This window comes from Bos indicus x Bos taurus, unplaced genomic scaffold (genome assembly GCF_003369695.1).
Source record: "Bos indicus x Bos taurus breed Angus x Brahman F1 hybrid unplaced genomic scaffold, Bos_hybrid_MaternalHap_v2.0 tig00001509_arrow_arrow_obj, whole genome shotgun sequence".
Classification (NCBI taxonomy): Eukaryota; Metazoa; Chordata; class Mammalia; order Artiodactyla; family Bovidae; genus Bos; species Bos indicus x Bos taurus.
In genome coordinates this window covers 13,647-36,508 of record NW_020867432.1, presented here as the reverse complement: position 1 = coordinate 36,508, position 22,862 = coordinate 13,647, and the positions used below count along the sequence as shown (strand labels likewise).

At 38.5% G+C, this 22,862-nt stretch overlaps 1 protein-coding gene across 1 annotated transcript; it reads right to left on the bottom strand.

The window, feature by feature from the left end:
* Nucleotides 1-3,420: 3,420 nt before the first annotated feature.
* Nucleotides 3,421-21,997, bottom strand: LOC113888747 (putative ankyrin repeat domain-containing protein 19; the record flags this gene model as incomplete). The annotated part of the gene is made up of 5 exons (XM_027535768.1): nt 21,684-21,997; nt 21,348-21,521; nt 16,887-16,993; nt 15,120-15,257; nt 3,421-3,490 (listed from the first exon to the last, which is right to left on the bottom strand). Coding segments are annotated over exons 1-5 (684 nt in total), but the record flags the coding sequence as incomplete, so codon positions are not given.
* Between the last annotated feature and the right edge of the window lie 865 nt (nt 21,998-22,862).

Here is a 22,862-nt window from a genome sequence, read left to right as displayed (position 1 = left end):
CTCATATTATCACACCACTTCATATCGTGACTTTGAGGGCTTCTATTTCTGTGGTGGGATCCTTTTTGTCACCATAAGATCAGGGACTGGTATGTGAACAAATACAGGGAAAGAAGAGTTACAAACAGAACAAACTTACCTTTGTAAGATCCAAGGCCTGCTACAGACTTGAGAAGTTATGAAACAGGCTCAGGCAATGGGAAGGCAGGATTACAGATGCCCTCAAAGCAGGGTGATGGTTTGAGAAATGTTTCAATCATATCTTCAACGTTACTATCAGAATTACTGTCCTGAGAGAAAGTTGTACTCTCTGGTCTCAAAATGCCACATTTTGCTTCTAGTACAGTGAAAACAGGAGAGAGTACATGAGAACATGTGTCATTTCAAATCAAGGAATAACACCAGGAAGACAGTCTTCAAATAACTTACTGTTTCTCTTGGATTGCTGAGAAGCCTTCATTAGTTACCTTTGATTTCAGGACATGCTGGAGAAGAAAATAAGAGCTTGAAGAATATAACAAGTACCAACCTGAATAAATAATTATAACATCCCCCATTCCTCTATAATATAACACAAAGAGCACAGGCTCTGGAGTCATTCAGATGTGGATTCAAATCCCAGTTTTTTTCCCTGACTGACCTGCTCATGAGGAAGGATTATGACAGATGACATTAGAAGCCCCAGATGTTCCTCTCCTTACCGCTAATTGACTGCTATACAAATATTAGGACACCCACTAGATTACTTTCTCTACCAAAATGTTCTAGAGTAATAATTTATCCCTGGTAGTTTAGAGCACTATTGAAAAACTAAGACATTTAAATTAATTGCTATATTTTGAAATTTGCTTCCATGATTAATATGTACATGGATTATCACTTGTGAAGGAAATATGAAAGTTTAGGTTTTAACAACCGTATTTAGATGGGCTAGAACTGCAAATACGATAAGCTACTTCTATTCTGTTTGTCAAACAGCTAGAGACCAATGAAACAAGGAAAAAAATTCAACTGCTTCCATGAAACAGGGGAAAAACACAGGTTAAACCTATAGGGCAAAGGTCATGAATGAAAGCCACACTCTAAATTGAAAGCCATAAGCAAACATGTTCACAATAGAGACAGAGAGAGATGGACTGAAAGGACAGACACTGAAGAAATGTGTTCTGCAAGGAAAAATTAAGTTAACAGTAAATATTAAAAAATTGTTTTAAAGGTAGAAGAGGAAGAAGGAGGAAAAAGTGAGACATTTGTAGTCAAGAACAAACTTTACGGAAAAAAAAAAAGTATAATAAGGTATGTGAAGCAACACATATATTTAGAATTTATATACAATAGATCAGTAACATATCAGTATTCTTAAGGATATACTATAAGCTAAGCCTCCATTTCATATGATTTCATTAATATATTTTTTATGCATCTACACTGTGTTCTTCAAATTTTATGAAAATATCAACATCAGTTCAGCACAGTTCAGTTGCTCAGTTGTGTGCAACTCTCTGCGATCCCATGGACTGCAGCACACCAGGCTTCCATGTTCATCACCAACTCCCAGAGGCTTTACAAACTCTTGTCCACTGAGTTGGGGATGCCATCCAACCATCTCATCCTCTGTTGTCCCCTTCTCCTCCAGCCTTCAAACTTTCCCAGAACCGGTATTTCCAATGAGTTGGTTATTTGCATCAGATGACCAAAGTATTAGAGTTTCAGATTCAACATCAGTCCTTTCAATGAATATTCAGGACTTATTTCCTTTAGAAGGGAATAATTGGATCTCCTTGCAGTCCAAGGGACTCTGAAGAGTCTTCTCCAATACCACAGTTTCAAAAGCAGCAATTATTCAGCACTCAGCCTGCTTTATAGTCCAACTCTCACATCCATACATGACTTCTAGAAAAACCATAGCTTAGACTAGACAGAACTTTGCTGGCAAAGTATGTCCCTGCTTTTCAATCTGCTGTCTAGGTTGGGCTAGCTTTTCATCCAAGGAGCAAGCATCTTTTAATTTCATGGCTGCAGTCACCATCTGCAGTGATTTTGAAGCTCTAATAAAGAAGTCCTGTCATTGTTCCATTGTTTCCCCCAATCTATTGCCATGAAGTGATGGGAACCAGATGCCCATAATCTTAGTTTTCTGAATGTTTTGTTGTAAGTCCAACTTTTCACTCTCCTCTTTTCACTTTCATCAAGAGGCTCTTTAGTTCTTCAATTTCTGCCATCATGGTGTGTCAATCGGCATATATGAGGTTATTGATATTTCTTCTAGCTATCTTGATTCCAGCTTGTGCTTCATCCAGTCCGGCATTTCGCATGATGTACTCCGCATATAAGTAAAATAAGCAGGTGGACAATTTATATCCTTGATGTACTCCTTTCCTGATTTGGAACCAGTCTATTGTTCCATGTCCAGTTCTAACTGTTGCTTCTTGTCCTGTATACAGATTTTCTCCGGAGGCAGGTCAGATGGTCTGGTTTCCCACCTCTGGTTCCTCTTCCTTTTCTAAATCCAGCTTGAACATCTGAAGTTCATGGATCATGTACTCTTGAAGGCTGGGTTGGAAAATGTTGAGCATTACTTTGCTAGCATGTGAGATGTGTGCCATTATGTGGTAGTTTGAACATTCTTTGGCATTGCCTTTCTTTGGGATTGGAAGGAAAACTGACCTTTTCCAGTCCTGTGGCCACTGATGAGTTTTCCAGATTTGCTGGCATATTGAGTGCAGCACTTTCACAGCATCATCTTTGAGGATTTGAAATAGCTCAACTGCAATTCCATAACCTCCACTAGCTTTGGTCATAGTGATGCTTCTTAAGGCCTACTTGACTTCGCATTCCAGGATGTTTGGTTCTAGGTGAGTGATCACACCATCCTGGTTATCTGGATCATAACGATCTTTTTTGTAGAGTTCTGTATATTCTTGACACCTCTTGCTTCTCTTAGGCCCATACCATTTCGTCCTTTATGGTGTCCATCTTTGCATGAAATGTTCCCATGGTATATCTAATTTTCTTCAAGAGATCTCTAGCCTTTCCCATTCTATTGTTTCCTCTGTTTCTTTGCATTCATCACTGAGAAAGGCTTTCTTATCTCTCTTTGCTATTCTTTGTAGCTCTGCATTCAAATGGGTATATCTTTCCATTTCTCCTTTGCCTTTGCTTCTCTTCTTTCCTCAGGTATTTGGAAGGCCTCCTCAGACAATCATTTTCCCTTTTTACTTTTCTTTTTCTTGGGGATGGTCTTGATAACTGCCTCTTGTACAATGTCACGAATCTCCATCCATAGTTCTTCAGGCACTCTGTTTATTGGATCTGATCCTTTGAATCTATTTGTCACTTCCACTGTCTAATCATAAGAGTAAATATTACATGAAACTAATTTCAGAGCAGGAAAATGAATTTCACAACAGAACATTTTACCTTAGTTTTAAAATCTAAGACTTCATCATTTGATGTAGGTCCTAAATCAATGCCAGGTTTGTTGGAAAATCTTTAAAGAAAAAAAAATACAATAAAAATGAGTGATAAAATAGACTTTAAAACAAAGGCTGTGATAAGAGACAAAGAAGGTTACTACATAATGATGAAAGGATCAATCCAAGAAGAAGATATAACAATTACAAATATATATGCATCCAACATAGGAGCACCACAATATGTAAGACAAATGCTAACAAGTATGAAAGGGGAAATTAACAATAACACAATAATGGTGGAGACTTTAATACCCCACTCACACCTATGGATAGATCAACTAAACAGAAAATTAACAAGGAAACACAAAATTTAAATGATAAAATAGACCAGTTAGACCTAATTGATATCTATAGGACATTTCACCCCAAAACAATAAATTTCACCTTTTTCTAAAGCACACATGGAACCTTCTCCAGGACAGATCACATCCTGGGCACAAATCTAGCTTTGGTAAATTAAAAAAAATTGAAATCATTCCAAGCATCTTTTCTGACCACAATGCAGTAAGATTAGATCTCAATTACAGGAGAAAACTATTAAAAATTCCAACATACGGAGGCTGAACAGCACACTGCTGAATAACCAACAAATCACAGAAGAAATCAAAAAAGAAAAAAAATTTGCATAGAAACGAATGAAAATGAAAACACAACAACACAAAACCTGTGGGACACTGTAAAAGCAGTCCTAAGTTCATAGCAATACAACCATACCTCAAGAAACAAGAATAAAGTCAAAAAAATAACCTAACTCTACACCTAAAGCAACTAGAAAGGAAGAAATAAAGAACCCCAGGGTTAGTAGAAGGAAATAAATCTTAAAAATTAGGGCAGAAATAAATGCAAAAGAAACAAAGAGACCATAGCAAAAATCAACAAAGCCAAAAGCTGGTTCTTTGAAAGGATAAATAAAATTGACAAACCATTACCCAGACTCATCAGGAAACAAAGGGAGAAAAATCAAATCAATAAAATTAGAAATGAAAATGGAGAGATCACAACAGACAACACAAACACAAAGGATCATAAGAGACTACTATCAGCAATTATACGCCAATAAAATGGACAACGTGGAAGAAATGGACAAATTCTTAGAAAAGTACAACTTTCCAAAACTGTATCAGGAAGAAATAGAAAATCTTAACAGATCCATCACAAGCATGGAAATTGAAACTGTAATCAGAAATCTTCCAGCAAACAAAAGCCCAGGTCCAGACGGCTTCACAATTGAATTCTACCAAAAATTTAGAGAAGAGCTCACACCCATCCTACTCAAAGTCTTCCAGAAAATTGCAGAGGAAAGTAAACTTCCAAACTCATTCTATGTGGCCACCATCACCCTAATACCAAAACCAAATAAAGATGCCACAAAAAAAAAAAAAAAACTACAGGCCAATATCACTGGTGAACATAGATGCAAGGATCCTTAACAAAATTCTAGCAATCAGAATGCAACAACACATTAAAAAGATCATACACGATGATCAAGTGGGTTTTATCCCAGGGATGCGAGGAATCTTCAATATCTGCAAATCAATCAATGTAATACACCACATTAACAAATTGAAAAATAAAAGCCATATGATTATCTCAATAGATCGAGAGAAAGCCCTTGACAAAATTCAACATTCATTTATGATAAAAAGATCTCCAGAAAGTAGGAATATAAGGAATATACCTTAACATAATAAAAGCTATATATGACAAACCCACAGCAAACATTATCCTCAATGGTGAAAAATTGAAAGCATTTCCTCTAAAGTCAGGAACAAGACAAGGGTGCCCACTTTCACCATTACTATTCAACATAGTTTTGGCCACAGCAATCAGAGCAGAACAAGAAATAAAAGGAATCCAGATTGGAAAATAAGAAGTAAAACTCTCACTGTTTGCAAAGGACATGATCTTCTACATAGAAAACCCTAAAGAGTCCACCAGAAAATTACTAGAACTAATCAATGAATATAGTAAAGTTGCAGTATATAAAATCAACACACAGAAATCCCTTGCATTCCTATACACTAATAATGAGAAAATAGAAAGAGAAATTAAGGAAACAATTCCACTCACCATTGCAACAAAAAGAATAGAATACTTAGGAATATATCTACCTAAAGAAACTAAAGACCTATATATAGAAAACTATAAAACACTGGTGAAAGAAATCAAAGAGGACACTAATAGATGGAGAAATATACCATGTTCATGGATTGGAAGAATCAATATAGTGAAAATGAGTATACTACCCAAAGCAATTTATAGATTCAATGCAATCCCTATCAAGCTAACAACGGTATTCTTCACAGAGCTAGAACAAATAATTTCACAATTTGTATGGAAATACAAAAAACCTCAAATAGCCAAAGCAATCTTGTGAAAGAAGAATGGAACTGGAGGAATCAACCTGCCTGACTTCAGGCTCTACTACAAAGCCACAGTCATCAAGACAGTATGGTACTCTCACAAAGACAGAAACATAGATCAATGGAACAAAATAGAAAGCCCAGAGATAAATCCACGCACCTATGCACACCTTATCTTTGACAAAGGAGGAAAGAATATACAATAGATTAAAGACAATCTCTTTAACAAGTGGTGCTGGGAAAACTGGTCAACCACTTGTAAAAGAATGAAACTAGAACACTTTCTAACACCATACACAAAAATAAACTCAAAATGGATTAAAGATCTAAGCGTAAGACCAGAAACTATAAAACTCCTAGAGAAGAACATAGGCAAAACACTCTCTGACATATATCACAGCAGGATCCTCTATGACTCACCTCCCAGAATATTGGAAATAAAAGCAAAAATAAACAAATGGGACCTAATTAAACTTAAAAGCTTCTACACAACAAAGGAAACTATTAGGAAGGTGAAAAGACAGCCTTCAGAATGTGAGAAAATAATAGCAAATGAAACAACTGGCAAACAACTAATCTTCAAAATATACAAGCAACTTCTACAGCTCAATTCCAAAATAAAATAAATGACTCAATCAAAAAATGGGCCAAAGAACTAAGTAGACTTTTCTCCAAAGAAGACATACAGATGGCTAACAAACACATTAACAGATGCTCAACATCACTCATTATCAGAGAAATGCAAATCAAAACCACAATGAGGTACCATTTCACGCCAGTCAGAATGGCTGCTATCCAAAAGTCTACAAGCAATAAATGCTGGAGAGGGTGTGGAGAAAAGGGGACCCTTTTACACTGTTGATGGGAATGCAAACTAGTATAGCCACTATGGAGAAGTGTGGAGATTCCTTAAAAAACTGGAAATAGAACTGCCTTATGACCCAGCAATCCCACCGCTGGGCATATACACTGAGGAAACCAGAAGTGAAAGAGACACATGTACCCCAGTGTTCACCGCAGCACTGTTTATAATAGCCAGGACATGGAAGCAACCTAGATGTCCATCAGCAGATGAATGGATAAGAAAGCTGTGGTATGTATACACAATGGAGTATTACTCAGCCATTAAAAAGAATACATTTGAATTAGTTTTAATGAGGTGGATGAAACTGGAGCCTATTATACAGAGTGAAGTAAGCCAGAAAGAAATACACCAACACAGTATACTAACGCATATATATGGAATTTAGAAAGATGGTAACAATAACCCATATACGAGACAGCAAAAGAGACACTGATGTATAGAACAGTCTTTTGGACTCTGTGGAAGAGGGAGAGGGTGTGATGATTTGGGAGAATGGCATTGAAACATGTATAATATCATATATGAAACGAGTCGCCAGTCCAGGTTCAATGCATGATACTGGATGCTTGGGGCTGGTGCACTGGGACGACCCAGAGGGATGGTATGGGCAGGGAGGAGGGAGGAAGACTCAGGATGGGGAACACATGTATACCTGTGGTGGATTCATGTTGATATATGACAAAACCAATACAATATTGTAAAGTTAAAAATAAAGTTTTAAAAAATGAGTGAGTTCATGCCTTTGAACAAAAGAAAAAAAAAGTGAAAGTTTATATATTAAATGAAATTTATTGACATGAATAAAATTTGGCCTGTTTTAAAACAGCTTTTTATTTTAATTTTTAAAAGATTTCTTGATGTGCATCAGTTTTAAAGTCTTTACTGAATTAGTTCCAATGGTGCTTCTATTTTATGTTTTGGCTGTCTGACCCTGGGTCATGTGAGATCTTAGCTTCTCTGACCCAGTATCGAACCCACACTGCCTACATTGGAAGATGTCTTACTAACCATCTTAACCACTGCATCCCCAGGGAAGTCTCCAAAAAAGTTTTTCATTACCTATTTCTGCATCCATCTCTCCCAACCTATGAAATATCTAGTTAACACTCATTCTTAGTTTCCATAACAGAGAGTGACAGCCAATGTATTGGCAGAGCCTAAAAATAATTTTTCACTAAAAGTTCTAATTGCTAAACTGAAAATCCAATTGATGGATTGAAATAAATCTTGTTTGCCCAAACTGGAATAAATCTGATGACTTAAAACTAAGCAGAACAATATGCTTTTCCTTCTCCATTGTCTGTTCAAGGTTCAGAGACGAATCTGAGCCTGTCCAAAATGGGAGTCTTGGTCCGTCAGCAGGGATATCACTTACTGAGATGGCATTACTTCTCTCCTTTACTCTAAGGGAGTACAGGGAGTTTCCCCACAATGTCAAAACTTAAAATGTATATGTCAAATAACTAATTTATATATTTAACTTATATGCTACATGGGTACTTCTCAGTTTCTGCTGAGGCCTATGGGCATGAACGTGGGAGCCAGGAAGGCCAATTGTCAAATCACAAGCCAGCTCATTTTAACCAGGGTCAATTCATTAACCTCCTGAAACCACAGTTGTCTAATTAAGTAAAAGTAGGACACAGCTACTTTACAAAGCTGCTGTGATGACTCTATGAGGTCACAAATGTTAAGCACGTAATGCAGTGTCTAACCCAGAGCAGAACACTCAGCAACCATTATTTTCTCTTCTCCATGTTCCATTAGTTAAATATATAATTTAAAACATCCATAAAATCCTACCTCCTTGAAGAGTCCTCCTCAGAACTCTCATCCACTGTTAAAGAAAAAAACAAGATACATTTTAAATCAATGGAAGAAAAATACAGAATATTAAAACCTCAAGGCTGAGGCTTTGTTTAAAAGTATTCCTTTCAAACCACACCTGGAGGCCACACTAGAGGAAGGGAACAGTGGTTGTACTATACTAGTAGGCCACTAATGTCTAAGAACCACTCCTCCCCTTTATAGTCATAAAATGCAAAACAAAACAACAAAGAAAAGAACCGCTGTTTACAATGACCATAATCCTAACCAAACTCCAGAAGACTGAACAGAAAATGATACTACACCATTAATACAATAAGTACTATAAGCTGACAATAGCATTCTTAAACAGCACAGTATTTCTGGATTTCTATTGCCTGGAGCACTGAACAGAGACTATAGGTGTCTTGCTGGGACATGACTACTTCTCTGGCTCTTCAGTTCACAATGAAAATGCCCTATCACAGGGAAGCTTGGCCAAAGGCCCTGAACTTCAGAGCAAGATAAAACATTGGAAACAAAAGTCTTCTCTTCCTGGCCCTCTTTCCAAAAGTCAAGAGAAGTATGAAAGATGTAGTAATTCCAAGTTTAGAAAGGATAATCTCTTGAAAGGCAGGTGGGGGAGGGCAAACGGGTAAAGGGTCTCAATTCAGTGATGAGAATGGGGACTAGACTTGTAGCAGTGAGCATTAACTAGGGTACACAGAAGCTGAATTTTTAAATATATATATATTTTTTTCCATATATATATATATATATGGAACTTTAAAAAAAAATTTTTTTTTTAAAGTTCAGGTTCTGTGTGTGTGTATGTGTGTATATATATACATACATATACATATGTATATACATATACATATATATATATATGGAACTTTTTAAAAAGTTCAGGTTCTCTGTGTGTGTATGTGTGTGTGTATGTATATATGTATGTGTGTGTGTATATATATATATATATATATATATATATATATATATATATAAACATGTTTAAAAAGAATCTCTTGAGACTATCTCCTTCCATTGCTCAAGAGTATCTGGACCACACAGATCGGGATGGTCCAAAGAGTGCTGTGTACTAATGAGGGATATCATTATATCAGTCCTTCCCATTATATGGCAAATGTTTATAGAAATCATGTTTTTTCAGCTTGGAAGGCATACATCATCACATCCTAAGCTGATGAACTAAGGAAGGGAGGGAAGGATGGAGGGAACCACGGACTCTGATGCTGTTGGACAACATTTCCCAGGGGTCGTCATGATCTGATGCTGGAGGGATGACTCACATGCAGTGACTCCATGGGGAGAGGAGCACTGCAAGCTTGAGCAAGGAGAGCAGGGGCAGTGATTTTTAAAAGTTTTCACCCTGTGATATCAGAAAAATGCTTAGCACATAAAAGACACTTGAAATGTATCTGCTTAGTGAACAAATGAACAAATAAATTAGCATGTTTTCTTTGAAAATTTTCTTTAGAAAAATACAGAAATTAACCAGAGAAAAACTCTATTCTGAGCGTATTGAAGATCAAGACACTGACATCTCTGTATCTCCTCTGACTAGTGTAATAAACCAACCTACAGTTCTCTGATAGATGTTTTTGTGGTTCAGTCACCAAATTGTGTCTGACTCTTGTGATCCCATGGACTACAGTTCACCAGGCCCTTCTGTTCATGGATTTCCCAGGTAAGAGTATGGGAGTGGATTGCCATTTTCTTCTCCAGGGGATCTTCCCAACACAGGGATCAAGCCATATCTCCTGCATTGGCGGGTGGATTCCTTACTACTGAGGCACCTGGGAAGCCCCCTTTGTTTAGATAGAGGTCTACTCAGTTAAAGGTATCCTTGGATACCCTGTACAATGTGCTAGATGCCACATCCAGTGGATCTAATGCTGTTTTTGTTAATGCAAAGTATTTTTGTGCTTTTATTAGAACCTGCAGAGTCCCAAGTTGTTCTATTTGAATATCTATTATGATAATCTTTTAACTGATGGCAAGAGAACATCTTGTTCTTACAAAACTATACTCTCATGACAATTGTCCTACACACAAAAGAAAATATCTGATCCTAATGAAGTCAAACTATCTCACTCTCTCTGGATCTGTAAGGAATGAAGTTGGTAATCTAGTCCTGCTTGGTACAATAGGCAAAATAACTGGTTCTCAACCAGGCATTACTTTTCTGCCTTCTGTACAACTGGTAGGTATCTTTCAGAAATAATATCTCACTACGATGCTGCACACTGCCTCAGCTTTGCAGTTGTTGTTTATCATTTCTTATCCTACCAGGAAGGGATTATTCAAGTTCCCAGGTTTAATGATGGTAACTATTTTGGTGAGACTAATCACTACTCAGTGAAACTGAAAGTCAAAGTGAAGTAGCTCAGTCGTGTCTGACTCTTTGTGACCCCATGGATTGTAGCCTACCAGGCTCCTCTGTCCATGGGATTTTCCAGGCAATAGTCCTGGAGTGGATTGCCATTTCCTTCTCCAGGGTATCTTCCCAACACGGGGATCGAACCTGGGTCTCCTGCACTGTAGACAGACACTTTACCATCTGAGCCATCATTCACTAAATGCAAACCATTTCTAAAAATTAGAGTTCACTTTCATAAGACATCCAATCTGCTGTACTATGACTATAGATGACATATACATCATACTCACTTAATGTTTTTTTTTTTTCTGATTTACACAAAGAACTAATATGGGACTTTAGGGGCCATATTAAAAAGATGGATTTCTTTTCAGACAATACAGTCTTTGATGTTAAATCACCTGCAATTAACTTCTTAAAGAATTCTGAATACTAGAGTATAAAGAAATTAATTAAAAAATAAAATACACATGAAATTTACACTATTTTTTCCATAGTCCTTTCATTATTGAAACTTCCTCATTCCGACTTTAATCTATGGTAGAATCACCGAGAGTAATTCGGTATCAGATGACATACCTGAGTTGCTATTTTCAGGAGAAGTTTTAGATATCTTTTCTTTATATTCAGAAATCAGTTGGCAAAAACTATGCATTGAAAATGCGATAAATAATATTTTAACACTGATACAAAAAACAAGTACCAAATTCTTAGATCATTTCAGACAATGTCAGAGATAATATCAAAACTTCAATTGTAGTATACATTTCAAGTTTCTAAGTTCTATAAACTTTTATTAAGTATGTAGTAAAGGAGAAAGTAAAGGTATATTTTCACCCTGCTTATTGAGCTTATATGCAGAGTACATTATGAAAAATACTGGGCTGGATGAAGCACAAGGTGGAATCAAGATTGCCGGGAGAAATATCAATAATCTCAGATATGCAGATGACACCACATTTATGGCAGAAAGTGAAGAAGAGCTAAAAAGCCTCTTGATGAAAGTGAAAGAATATAGTGAAAAAGTTGACTTAAAGCTCAACATTCAGAAAACTAAGATCATGGCATCCGGTCCCATCACTTCATGGCAAATAGATGGGGAAACAGTGACTGACTTTGTTTTTTGGGGGCTCCAAAATCACTGCAGATGGTGACTGCAGCCATGAAATTAAAAGACACTTACCCCTTGGAAAGAAAGTTAGACCAACTTAGCATATTAAAAAGCAGAGACATTACTTTCTGAACATAGGTCCATCTAGTCAAGGTTATGGTTTTTCCAGTAGTCATGTATGGATGTAAGAGTTGGATTATAAAGAAAGCTGAGCGCAGAATTGATGCTTCTGAACCGCGGTCTTGGAAAAGACACTTGAGAGTCCCTTGGACTGCGAGGAGATCCAGTCAATCCTAAAGGAAATCAGTCCTGGGTGTTCATTGGAAGGATTGATGTTGAAGCTGAAACTCCAATATTTTGGCCACCTGATGTGAAGAGCAGACTCATTTGAAAAGACCCTGATGCTGGGAAAGATTGAAGGCAGGAGGAGAAGAGGACAACAGAGGATGAGATGATTGGATGGCATCACCGACTCAATGGACATGATTTTGGGTGAACTCTGGGAGTTGGTGATGGACAGGGAGGCTTGGCATGCTGCAGTTCATGGGGTCCTAAGGAGTCGGACACAACTGAGCAACTGAACTGAACTGAAAGGAGAAAGAAAAGGAAGATGAAGTAGTCATGAAATCAGGGCAGTACAGCTCCAATAATTAACTAGATTTAGCTTGGCATTGGAGAATGTGATGGCACCTCACTCCAGTACTCTTTCCTGGAAAATACCATGGATGGAGAAGCCTGGTAGCTGCAGTCCATGGGGTTGAGAAGAGTCGGACACGACTGAGTGACTTCACTTTCACTTTTCACTTTCATGCATTGGAGAAGAAAATGGCAACCCACTCCAGTTTTCTTGTCTGGAGAATCCCAGGGATGAGGCAGCCTGGTGGGAGGCCGTCTATGGGGTCACACAGAGTCGGACACGACTGAAGCGACTTAGTAGTAGCAGCAGCAGCTTGGCATACGAAAAATCTCTCGAGCTTGCACATCCTACCTCTATAACCAACTGCTCTTTATTCCTGGAGGAGTTGTTTCTCTTCAGTTCAAAGTCCTTCCTCTACACAACTTGGATACTTACTATCATATTTCAAAAGAGGATTAATAGGATGTAATGAGATAATATACACCACAAATGCTTGCAGAAACAATCTAAGAGTGGAATAATTTCATCTTCAAGTTTATTGCTGTAACTACTTTGGAATTCCAAGTAAATCCCAATGTGTGCTTTTTCATACATTTAACACTCAAATGTTGCATGAAACTGTTATTAATTCTGGTGATTATCTGTTCTTTGTGGTTTGTAATTTAGGGAATCTCAGCTTTTAGATAATGTGTACCTAAATTTATTTATAACATAAGAATTCACTACATTAGAGAACATAATGATCCCCCATTATTGCAGCTAATTACACCAAGAGCAGAAAAATAATCACAGTCAAGACCTGGCCTGGACCACTACTTTTCCTTCTCTACCTACTCAAACTCTGAACCAGCAGATCTTTCTGACAATGATGTTTAATCTCCATGTTCCTCTCCAATTCACATGGAAGACATATCCCTACTCTTACAGTGGGTACTGACAAGTTCTAGACAGGGCTTACCTCTCTGAATTCCAACTATCTTACTTGAGATTTAGGGATTTCTGCTGAATGGGTTACTTATGGGGCAGATTCTGAAAACATTTAAGGTGGAGGAAGACAGAAATCCGTTGGAAGATTTTCATTATTACAGGAAACAGATCCCATGAGGGGCCAAGCATAATTAGGGAATCTCAGGCAAGCTGGGACCCACTACTCTGGGAAGGATGACAGGGAACCTGTGACCTAAGAACAGGTGCCCCCACAGGACAGAAAGCCACCTTGAGGTTCAAGTCAAGATACAAAGGAGAAAGGAAAGTCTGCTCAATCCCTGCAGGAGCACTTGACCCTCTCTGACAGCCTAAAATGGTCCCCACTGACATCTGCTAGCAGAAAAGATAAATAAAAGCCTCAAGGGCACCTCATCGTGAAGATCTAGGCTTCCATGTGGGCTCTACATAAGGTCTCTGAGTGAGGGGGGAAGCGAGGCCACCCAGCTGCCTGAACTGGGTGCTGGAGCTTTGTTTGCAGCAGACTGAGCAACAGCATACATATGAGAACAAAGGAGCTCTCATTCTGAAGTCGACGTGTGCATCACCTTAAAGGCTGGGGAACTTGGACCCAGAGGGGTGGCCTGGGAGCAAAAGTCAATCATGATCCCACTGCACGATGAGTTTTTTTTTTTTTTTTTTCCTAATTTTATTTTATTTTTAAACTTTACATAATTGTATTAGTTTTGCCAAATATCAAAATGAATCCGCCACAGGTATACATGTGTTCCCCATCCTGAACCCTCCTCCCTCCTCCCTCCCCATACCATCCCTCTGGGTCGTCCCAGTGCACTGGCCCCAAGCATCCAGTATCGTGCATCGAACCTGGACTGGCAACTCGTTTCTTACATGATATTTTACATGTTTCAATGCCATTCTCCCAAATCTTCCCATGATTTTATTAAAGGTCTTTATAGAGCCACATCCAGACTCCACATCCAGCTGCCAAGCAGACCCTGTCAAGACCAGCTGTAGCAGCAGTGCTGCAACAGTAGAATCAATGCAAGGAACAGAATGATGATAAGGAACTATTTTTTCCTCTCCAAATGACTGGTGGAAGAGGACTGTTTCGTTGACCTTAGGGAATCCTCCAGGTTCTTGGAAAATTCAAGCAGAAGTGCACAGAGAGGCAAGCCCTCAAGGGAAAACAGGATTTGCTGTTGAAATAAATATTTCAAGAACCAAAGAACTAGTCAGAAATATCACAACTGTGACACTGTTCATACGCCATAACAAGAGGTCACACTTGGAATGAAATAGCTAATGTCAAGCTTTCTAAGGATCAAGATCTACATGTCCTGAGATAAACCACCCCGAGCCCACAGCCAAGAGTCACTAACTGCCTTTTGCTTGGCTTTAAGCTCTTGAGGGGGAACATCTCACCACCATTCTCCAAACTGCCTGCACCAAACTGGAACTCTCACTGGTCACGTAGCAAGTAACAGTTAGAACTGGCATTTTAATGTGAATACTTACGTATTAAAACCACTAATAACAGCATATTTTTCTGCAATCCATCCAAAAATATCTTGAGAAAAGATGTCAGCACCTTGCTGAAGAAGAAGTCTGACAACATTTGTTGATTCATACTTGACAGCAAGCATGAGGGCTGTTCTAAAACAACAGAGAGATGACTTCAGCCTCAGGAAGTTGAGTTGACTAACTTAAACAGTTAATTTGATATGCTTTACCAAGTGAATGCCTTGCCCTTTCATGAAGAACTGACCATTTACAGGCTCAAGTGTTCATCTTTGCAAATTACCTCCAAGGCTAAAATGAAAGGACAGAAAAGAAGCCTCCTGTCCCACTGGGATGCCAGGTAGCAGCACTTACTATTTCAAAAGTCCCTGATGGGGACTTCCCTGGTGGGCCAGTCGATAAGACTCCAGGCTCCCAGTGAAGGGGGCCTAGGTTCCATCCCTGGTCAGGGAACTTGATCCCATATGCTTCAACTAAGTGTTCCCACAACTAGGACCCCACGTAGCCAAATAAATAAATGTTTTTTAAAAAAATAATAATAAAGTCCTTGATGGACAAGAAACGATGCTGAGGTCACTTATCTGACGCAGATGACTATTTAAGGGTTAAATTCCCTATTTCCTCCTTAGTCTGATATATTCGGCTTCAAAGTCAGCTAGAGGTTGGGTTAAGGAAAGGCTACTTGCAGGTTTAAATAAAAAATATTAATAATGGGAATAAAAATAGTCATGGTGGCAGTTAAGGATGTGGACAAGAATGTGCTAGGTGCTAAAAATGAAATACTATATATAAAATCTTTCTTACACAGAAGCACCTTTGAAAGATGCATTACTATTTGCCTTTTGTATCAGGAAACTTATTTGCTGATGATAACCCTAATCAGTAGGAAACCTAGGAGTTGAACCTAGCCTGAACCTAAAGCCCATCATTTTCATCTGTATCATTCACCTCTGACTTGTCTTTGTTAAAGGAACTGTTTATCTGATCAAAGCTATCTTTCCTGCTTCTACCTGCATTAAAAATGAAAATATCAAAATGTACTAAAATGAGAAAGGATAAAAACTGATGAGCCCACAGGATCTGGTGACTGTGAATAATAATCACCTTTTTGTGGCTGTTGTTATTTAGTCACTATGTTGTATCTGACTCTTTTGTAACCTAGTAACATCAGCATTCTTCAAACAAAGTAATTTAAAACACTGGGACGACCCAGAGGGATGGTATGCGGAGGGAGGAGGGAGGAGGGTTCAAGATGGGGAACACATGAGAAATAAAGGAATAAAAAAAAAAAAGACAAATAAAAATTTACAAAGTAAAATAAATAAATAAATAAATAAAACAGTTATCCAAAAGACAAAATCAAGTCTTTTAGTTTTACTATGCATCTTATAAAAATATATACATACAAAGTAGAGGTTAAATAATTCTTTTAAAAGAATTAAGAAACTTGATACTGTCATGAGGTAAACTCAAAAGCAGAATCCATATTTCACAAAGCTAATAAAACTAATTTGAAACACCTCAGCTATTACAAGATCAACCAACCAAACAAAAAGAGGTTGCATATGACATTGGTCAATATTATAAAGGGATATGAATCCTGCTATATATTCCTGCTATATATTGTTCATGATTCATGATTCAATCAGAATAATTGATTTTCTACCTAAGTAGATCACAAATGAATCCTCTTATTCATTTAATCTTGATATTACAATCCTAGAACACCACTAAGGGTTTTAAAAAGAAAAAGAACAACAGTACCTTTTCATCTTATTAACCTCATGTATATTTGCTTCTTTCTTTACTAAAAACTCCACCATTTGCCCTCTCCTTTCACATATTGCAAGTAACAGTGGTGTCAGGCCATCCTGTAAAACAGGGAAAACCATTTCTAATGTACACAGTTAACCTATTTCTAAACTGAAATTAAAATTGTGCAATAGATACTCTGAACTTAAAAATAAAAGTCAGAAATTAAATGAAAGAGAGCTCCCTCCTCATTGCCCTGTGCATCTTCTTTCTCTTTAATATGCTCCTCCTCTGGGCCTTCCCTGGTGGTCCAGTGGCTAAGTGTCAAGCTCCCAATGCAGGGGGTGCGGGTATCATTTAGCTACTCTATCAACTGCATATTTTAGGGACAATGCTGAGGCAGAAATATATAATACTATCTGTAGCATGCATAACCTATCCATGGATGACCATGAGTAAACTCAAAAGGTTTACAGACATTCCAGTGGGAATATTATTCTCTACATGAACATGCAAAGAGAGAAACTTTTTTTTTTTCCTTTTTCAAAAATTCAACTGTGGGAACACTGTTTTACTGCTTTCTCAGAAATGTCTCCTGGAATTTAACCTTACTCATTTTCTCTCCCTAGCTTGCTCTTTCCACCGCCCTTCCTTAAGTTAGATGTTCTGGTTGAGAGGTCAGCATTAGCTAGATGCTAACTACATGCAGAATGAGCACCCCCCCACACACACACCTTATCTTCAAACACCCTTCTTGATGACTCTCATGTGATTACCTCCAGACCACCAGGAGGAAGCTTCCAAAATCCTAGAGTTCTGGTGTCTGTCTTGCTTTACTGCTTTTAGTTAAAGATTGCAACATAAAATTACCAGTAAATACATGCTCAACATTTTCTTAGGGACTTGCTCTTCCACCAGCTCTCTCTGCATTGTCTCTTATAATCCTGTGTGTTTGTGAGAGTTATTCAGTGCAAAACCACCACAACCAACTTAAAAATTCTAATTTGAAAAATTCAATCCCATTTTTAAGATATTTTTTAAAATATCAAATCAATTATAGATTAATTAGACTGTTTTCAAAAACCTTCAAATATTTATCAAAATAAACTATCAATCAAAAATTGGAAACTCAAATGCTTATGGATGGAAAGCTGATGACCTGATTAAGTGAAAAAGCCAGGTGAGACTGGGAACCCCGAAAACACATGTCCCACACAGAAGGGGTGGCCTCTGAACGCAGACCAAACAGTAGGACGGGCTCAAGGGGGTCCAGATTTGGTCCTTGGAGAAGCCTGAACTTCTGCATGAGCCTCCTAAATTTGAAATGTTGACCCAATGTATGGAGGTAAATTAATATATCCAAGGGCCATGTTTGGTTTATGGCCCACGTTTTGTTTTATGTTTGCTGTTTCCAAACAGGTGGGTATAAAGCAAATATTTGTATGTGAACCTTTCCTTTCTTTAGTATCATATGTTTCACAAAAAAACTGGGTCCCAATATGTAATAAATATGGCTATTAAGACTCATAATTCAATTAAACATAAATTCTTTTTAAAAGACTCATAATTCACAGTCAAGAATGTTTCCACTGCCTGTTGAAACTACAATCTATCTCTAGAATTCTTCTAGATTGTTCATAAAATGGATCATGTGTTTCCAAGCCTGCTGAAAATAAATGCTTAAAACAATTCCCCTCTGTACTGTTACTAACTTCACGGGTTTTAAAGCTCTCATCTGCTTATGCCAGAGATCAGGAATTCTAACAGACACACTGCAAGAGTCTGTCCTGAGGCTGACACCAAAAAAGGCTCATGAGTTACTATTATTGTAGTCAGGAAAACCCTGTTGGTAATGAACATCTGTCGACCTAATGACCTGGATGATAAGTGAAGGTGCAAAATCCTTAAAGGGTCAGACTCTACAGACAAAGTGACTTCATCATGAGCAAATAGCTAAAGACTCTCGGAGTGTCACTGAATGATGAGTGGTTGAAAGGAAAAGGAGTTATCATTCAAGCCCATAGATATTGCCAAAGATACTTCTTTTAATGTCTCAAGCACAGGGGCAGAGAAAAAGTCAGTCTAATATTGTTGGAAAGAAGGGAGCTGATGGAAGTAGCTAGCACTGATCAAACTCCAACACTTTAGGAGACTACTTTCTTTTGTGAAGGGTGCATTTAGAAATTACATGTATTCACTCTATAGTTATTCATCAAGGATTCGATCAGAATCTCAAGGGAATAATTCTAAATACACACGTCTAAGCGTTCCTCGATTTACTCAGTCAAAATCTACAGCAAACAGCCTAGGCTTATACATTTTTAAAATAAGTTTTCCTAAATAATTGTGGTTCACCAGCAGAATATAGCTGAGAATTACTGCAGCAACCACTCCAGTCTCATCTCTTACTCACACAGCCAATTCCTTCTCTTACGTAAAGGTTTGAATAAAAAAGAAAAGCATTAAGAGGCAAGAGTCATCAAAACTACAATTTTTTAAAAAAAATTTTCCTGGGTAAACAGTGGTAGAACAGGGACTAGTAAACCCCAAAGGCAACCTGATCTCATTATTTATAAACCCCTTACTTCCTTCCCATCAAGACATTCTAGATGGGAGAGCAGAGTCTAGACTCTTATCTAAGTGGATGGTTCTGCCAGAATAGGATAATATCAAGTAGTTATTTGTTCTTCTCTCTTAATTCCCACTTAATCACCAACTGTTCACTGTCAGTCTGTTTTGATCAGAGTCTTCTTAAAACTGGCACCTAGGCAAGTTTACAATTCACTCACACTCTTTTTCAAAATAACAACTATTATCCCTGAAAACTGAAAAGCATATAAGAAATATATAAACTGAAGGGAATAAAAAGCACAAACCAAAATCTCAGGACTTCCATCGTGGTCCTGTGGCTGGGTCTCAGTGCTCCCAGGAAAGAGGGCCTGGGTTCTACCCCTGGTCATGAAACTAGATCCTACATGCTAAAACGAAGCCCAGCTCAGCCAAATAAATAAATATTAAAATAAATAAATCCTCTTCTTGGCATTTCCCAACTGCCAAAATTCCAGCTTGACTTGCACTTTTCACTTGCTTGTTCCTTTTCCTTTCCTTTTACCCTCTTAAGACTTGGGAAATGAGAGAGAAACTGTGTTTATATAAACCATTTTCATGAAATGGGAATTTGTGAACAGCAGCAAGATTTCTAATATGTTGTAAAATGCTTTCATTATGTTTGAATTTTAAGACAAAGTCTACTGAGGCAAATTTTGCTTTACTGTGTTATTTTAGACTGATTAAACAAAACAAAACAAAACCTTAAGTGGGGGAAAATATTTGGAAAATGTTTTACCTTTAACAAGTGCAGTGTTATCATGAATACCAGCCATAAACGCATAAAGGAATGCTTTACTCTCTAATGCTTGAGAATATCATGATTTAAAGTGAAATCTTAGACAATTTGGTTCCTTCAAAATACTTTCACTCAGGGAAGGCTGGAGCTTCCAAAGAAGGAAAACTGAGGCCCACCTGTGAGAGTGGAGGGAGTTCTTGGTGGGGCTGCAGCTGCAGGACATCATATGTGTCCTGGAGAAAGTAGGAGGGGCGGCTTCGCCACCACCAGCTCCACACGCACAGCTGCAACCCCACAGAGCTTGTCCCCAGTGCTGAGCATAGGAGACCCCGAGGTGTACCTCGTGAACCAAGTGGTCACCAGCACAAGTGAACACCCTTGCTGGGAGTCAAACATGACCTGACCCTCTTGGCTGGATCTCAGAACCAGGGTCCTGGAGGGCTCAGGGCTCCAGGCCTGCTGCCTCCCAGGCCCACTTGCACTCACCCAGCTCCCCCTCATGGGCACTGGATCTCCTTCCTCGTCCCACCCACTCCCAGGGGCACCCATTCTTTGAGCCCTTGGAAGCAGCCACTTCTCACATCACTTCACTCCCCCCAGGTCTTCATCATTTGTGGGCTCTGAGTCTACCACCCACTCGTGGGCACGTTCTGATGGTAAATCTTCCTTCTGGGGTAGATGGCTGGCTGGGAGACACAGTTTTGCCCTCTCTGTGAGCTCCAAAAATTTTCCCCTTTCAGTGGCTTTGGAGTTGTTTCCACGGTAACAGGGCTTGATGGACACTATTCAGTTTACCTATTTACACATTTAGAAATAAAACACTTCTACTCTTGCCTGGAAAATCCCATGGATGGAGGAGCCTGGTAGGCTGCAGTCCATGGGGTCACAAAAAGTCAGATACGACTGAGCGACTTCACTTTCACTTTCCAGTTTCATGCATTGGAGAAGGAAATGGCAACCCACTCCAGTGTTCTTGCCTGGAGAATCCCAGGGACAGGGGAGCCTGGTGGGCTGCTGTCTTTGGGGTCCTACAGAGTAAGACAGGACTGAAGCGACTTAACAGCAGCAGCAGCAGTTTAAAAAAATGCCTTGCAAATATTTTGTAAATAAAGTTAGTTGAAATATACCTTGTTCCTGGCTTCTATATTGGCATCACAGGAAAGCAGCTTTGCTGCAAGTGATATATTCTGGCAAAAGACAGCGAAGTGGAGCGCCGTGTTTCCACAGACGTCCATGGCATTTGGGTCGGCACCATGCTCCAGCAGAAGAGTCGCACACTCGTCTTCTTGGCATGCTATGGCCTGTCAGTGATGCACCAAGAAACAGAGTGTAAATTCTAGAAATTCCAAGTAAACAGTCGACAAGCTTCACTGGTTTGCTATATCTTAATGAGATGAATTCACTTTTAGTCTCAGTAGTTAAATCACATCCACCTCATGTGGACACGGTTCGCTGCCCCATACCTTCATCAGTGTTGTCCTGTTTTCATTGTCACAGAGGTTAAGCAGGCATTTTCTCTCCAGGAGCAGAGTGACCACCACTGAATGGACATTGGCACAGGCCAAGTGGAGGGCAGTCCTATGAAAGCAAGAGGAGTTTTCAGGAAACTGTAGTGTTACTGTTTCAAAACAAATAATTGTTCCTGTGATTGAAAACATTCAATAGCATGCTATTCCTATCCCTCTAAAACAAATATTTCATTTCCTTCTGGAGAAAGAACATTATATATTAGCATTAGCTCTTCTTAACACAGTAATGAAAGAACAATTTACTTGAATAGAATGGCCATGATCTCGAGTTTCAGCTCAAGTTGGGTTTGAATTTGACTTTCACTCTGTCACTTAGCTGTCACTCAGCCTCTCTGAGCCTTAATTTCCTCATCAACAAAATGGAGAGAGAGAAGTAGTTCTCTCACAGGACAGCACTGCGACACTTAAATGAGATCCACGCAAAGAGTTTAGAACCATTCCTGGCACAGGTAACAGCTCAGTAACTGTTAGGTAATATAATCATACTTATTGCTGCTGCTGCTAAGTTGCTTCAGTCGTGTCTGACTCTGTGCGACCCCATAGATGGCAGCCCACCAGGCTCCCCCATCCCTGGGTTCTCCAAGCAAGAATAGTGGAGTGAGGTGCCATTGCCTTCTCTGATTTTACAAGGACAACATCTCAATGAAGTCAAAGGATATCATACCTACTTTGCAGATACATTTTGAGGATTAGAGACAACACTATGCTTCAGTGATTCTAATACCTTCAATTTCTGACATTTTAACGTCTCTGACATTGGAATGAAATTTATAATTCACAATGTCTGTACCACTATAATTGGTGGCATTTTTGTTTGTTCATTTCTCATTTTTCCCATTGATTTAATTAACATAAGGTCTTTTTATCTAAAGTTGCTTCTTTTTAATTAAAATATAGATGATGCATAGTACATATGATTATATATTACAGGTACACAACATAGTGATTCACAATTTTTATAGGTCATGCTCCATGTAAAGTTATTATATGATATTTGCTATATTCCCCATGTTGTACAATACATCCCAGTAGCTGGCAGGATTTTAGTTCCCCCACCAGGTATTGAACCCTGGGCCCACAGCAGTGAGTCTTAACCACTAGATGACCAAGGAA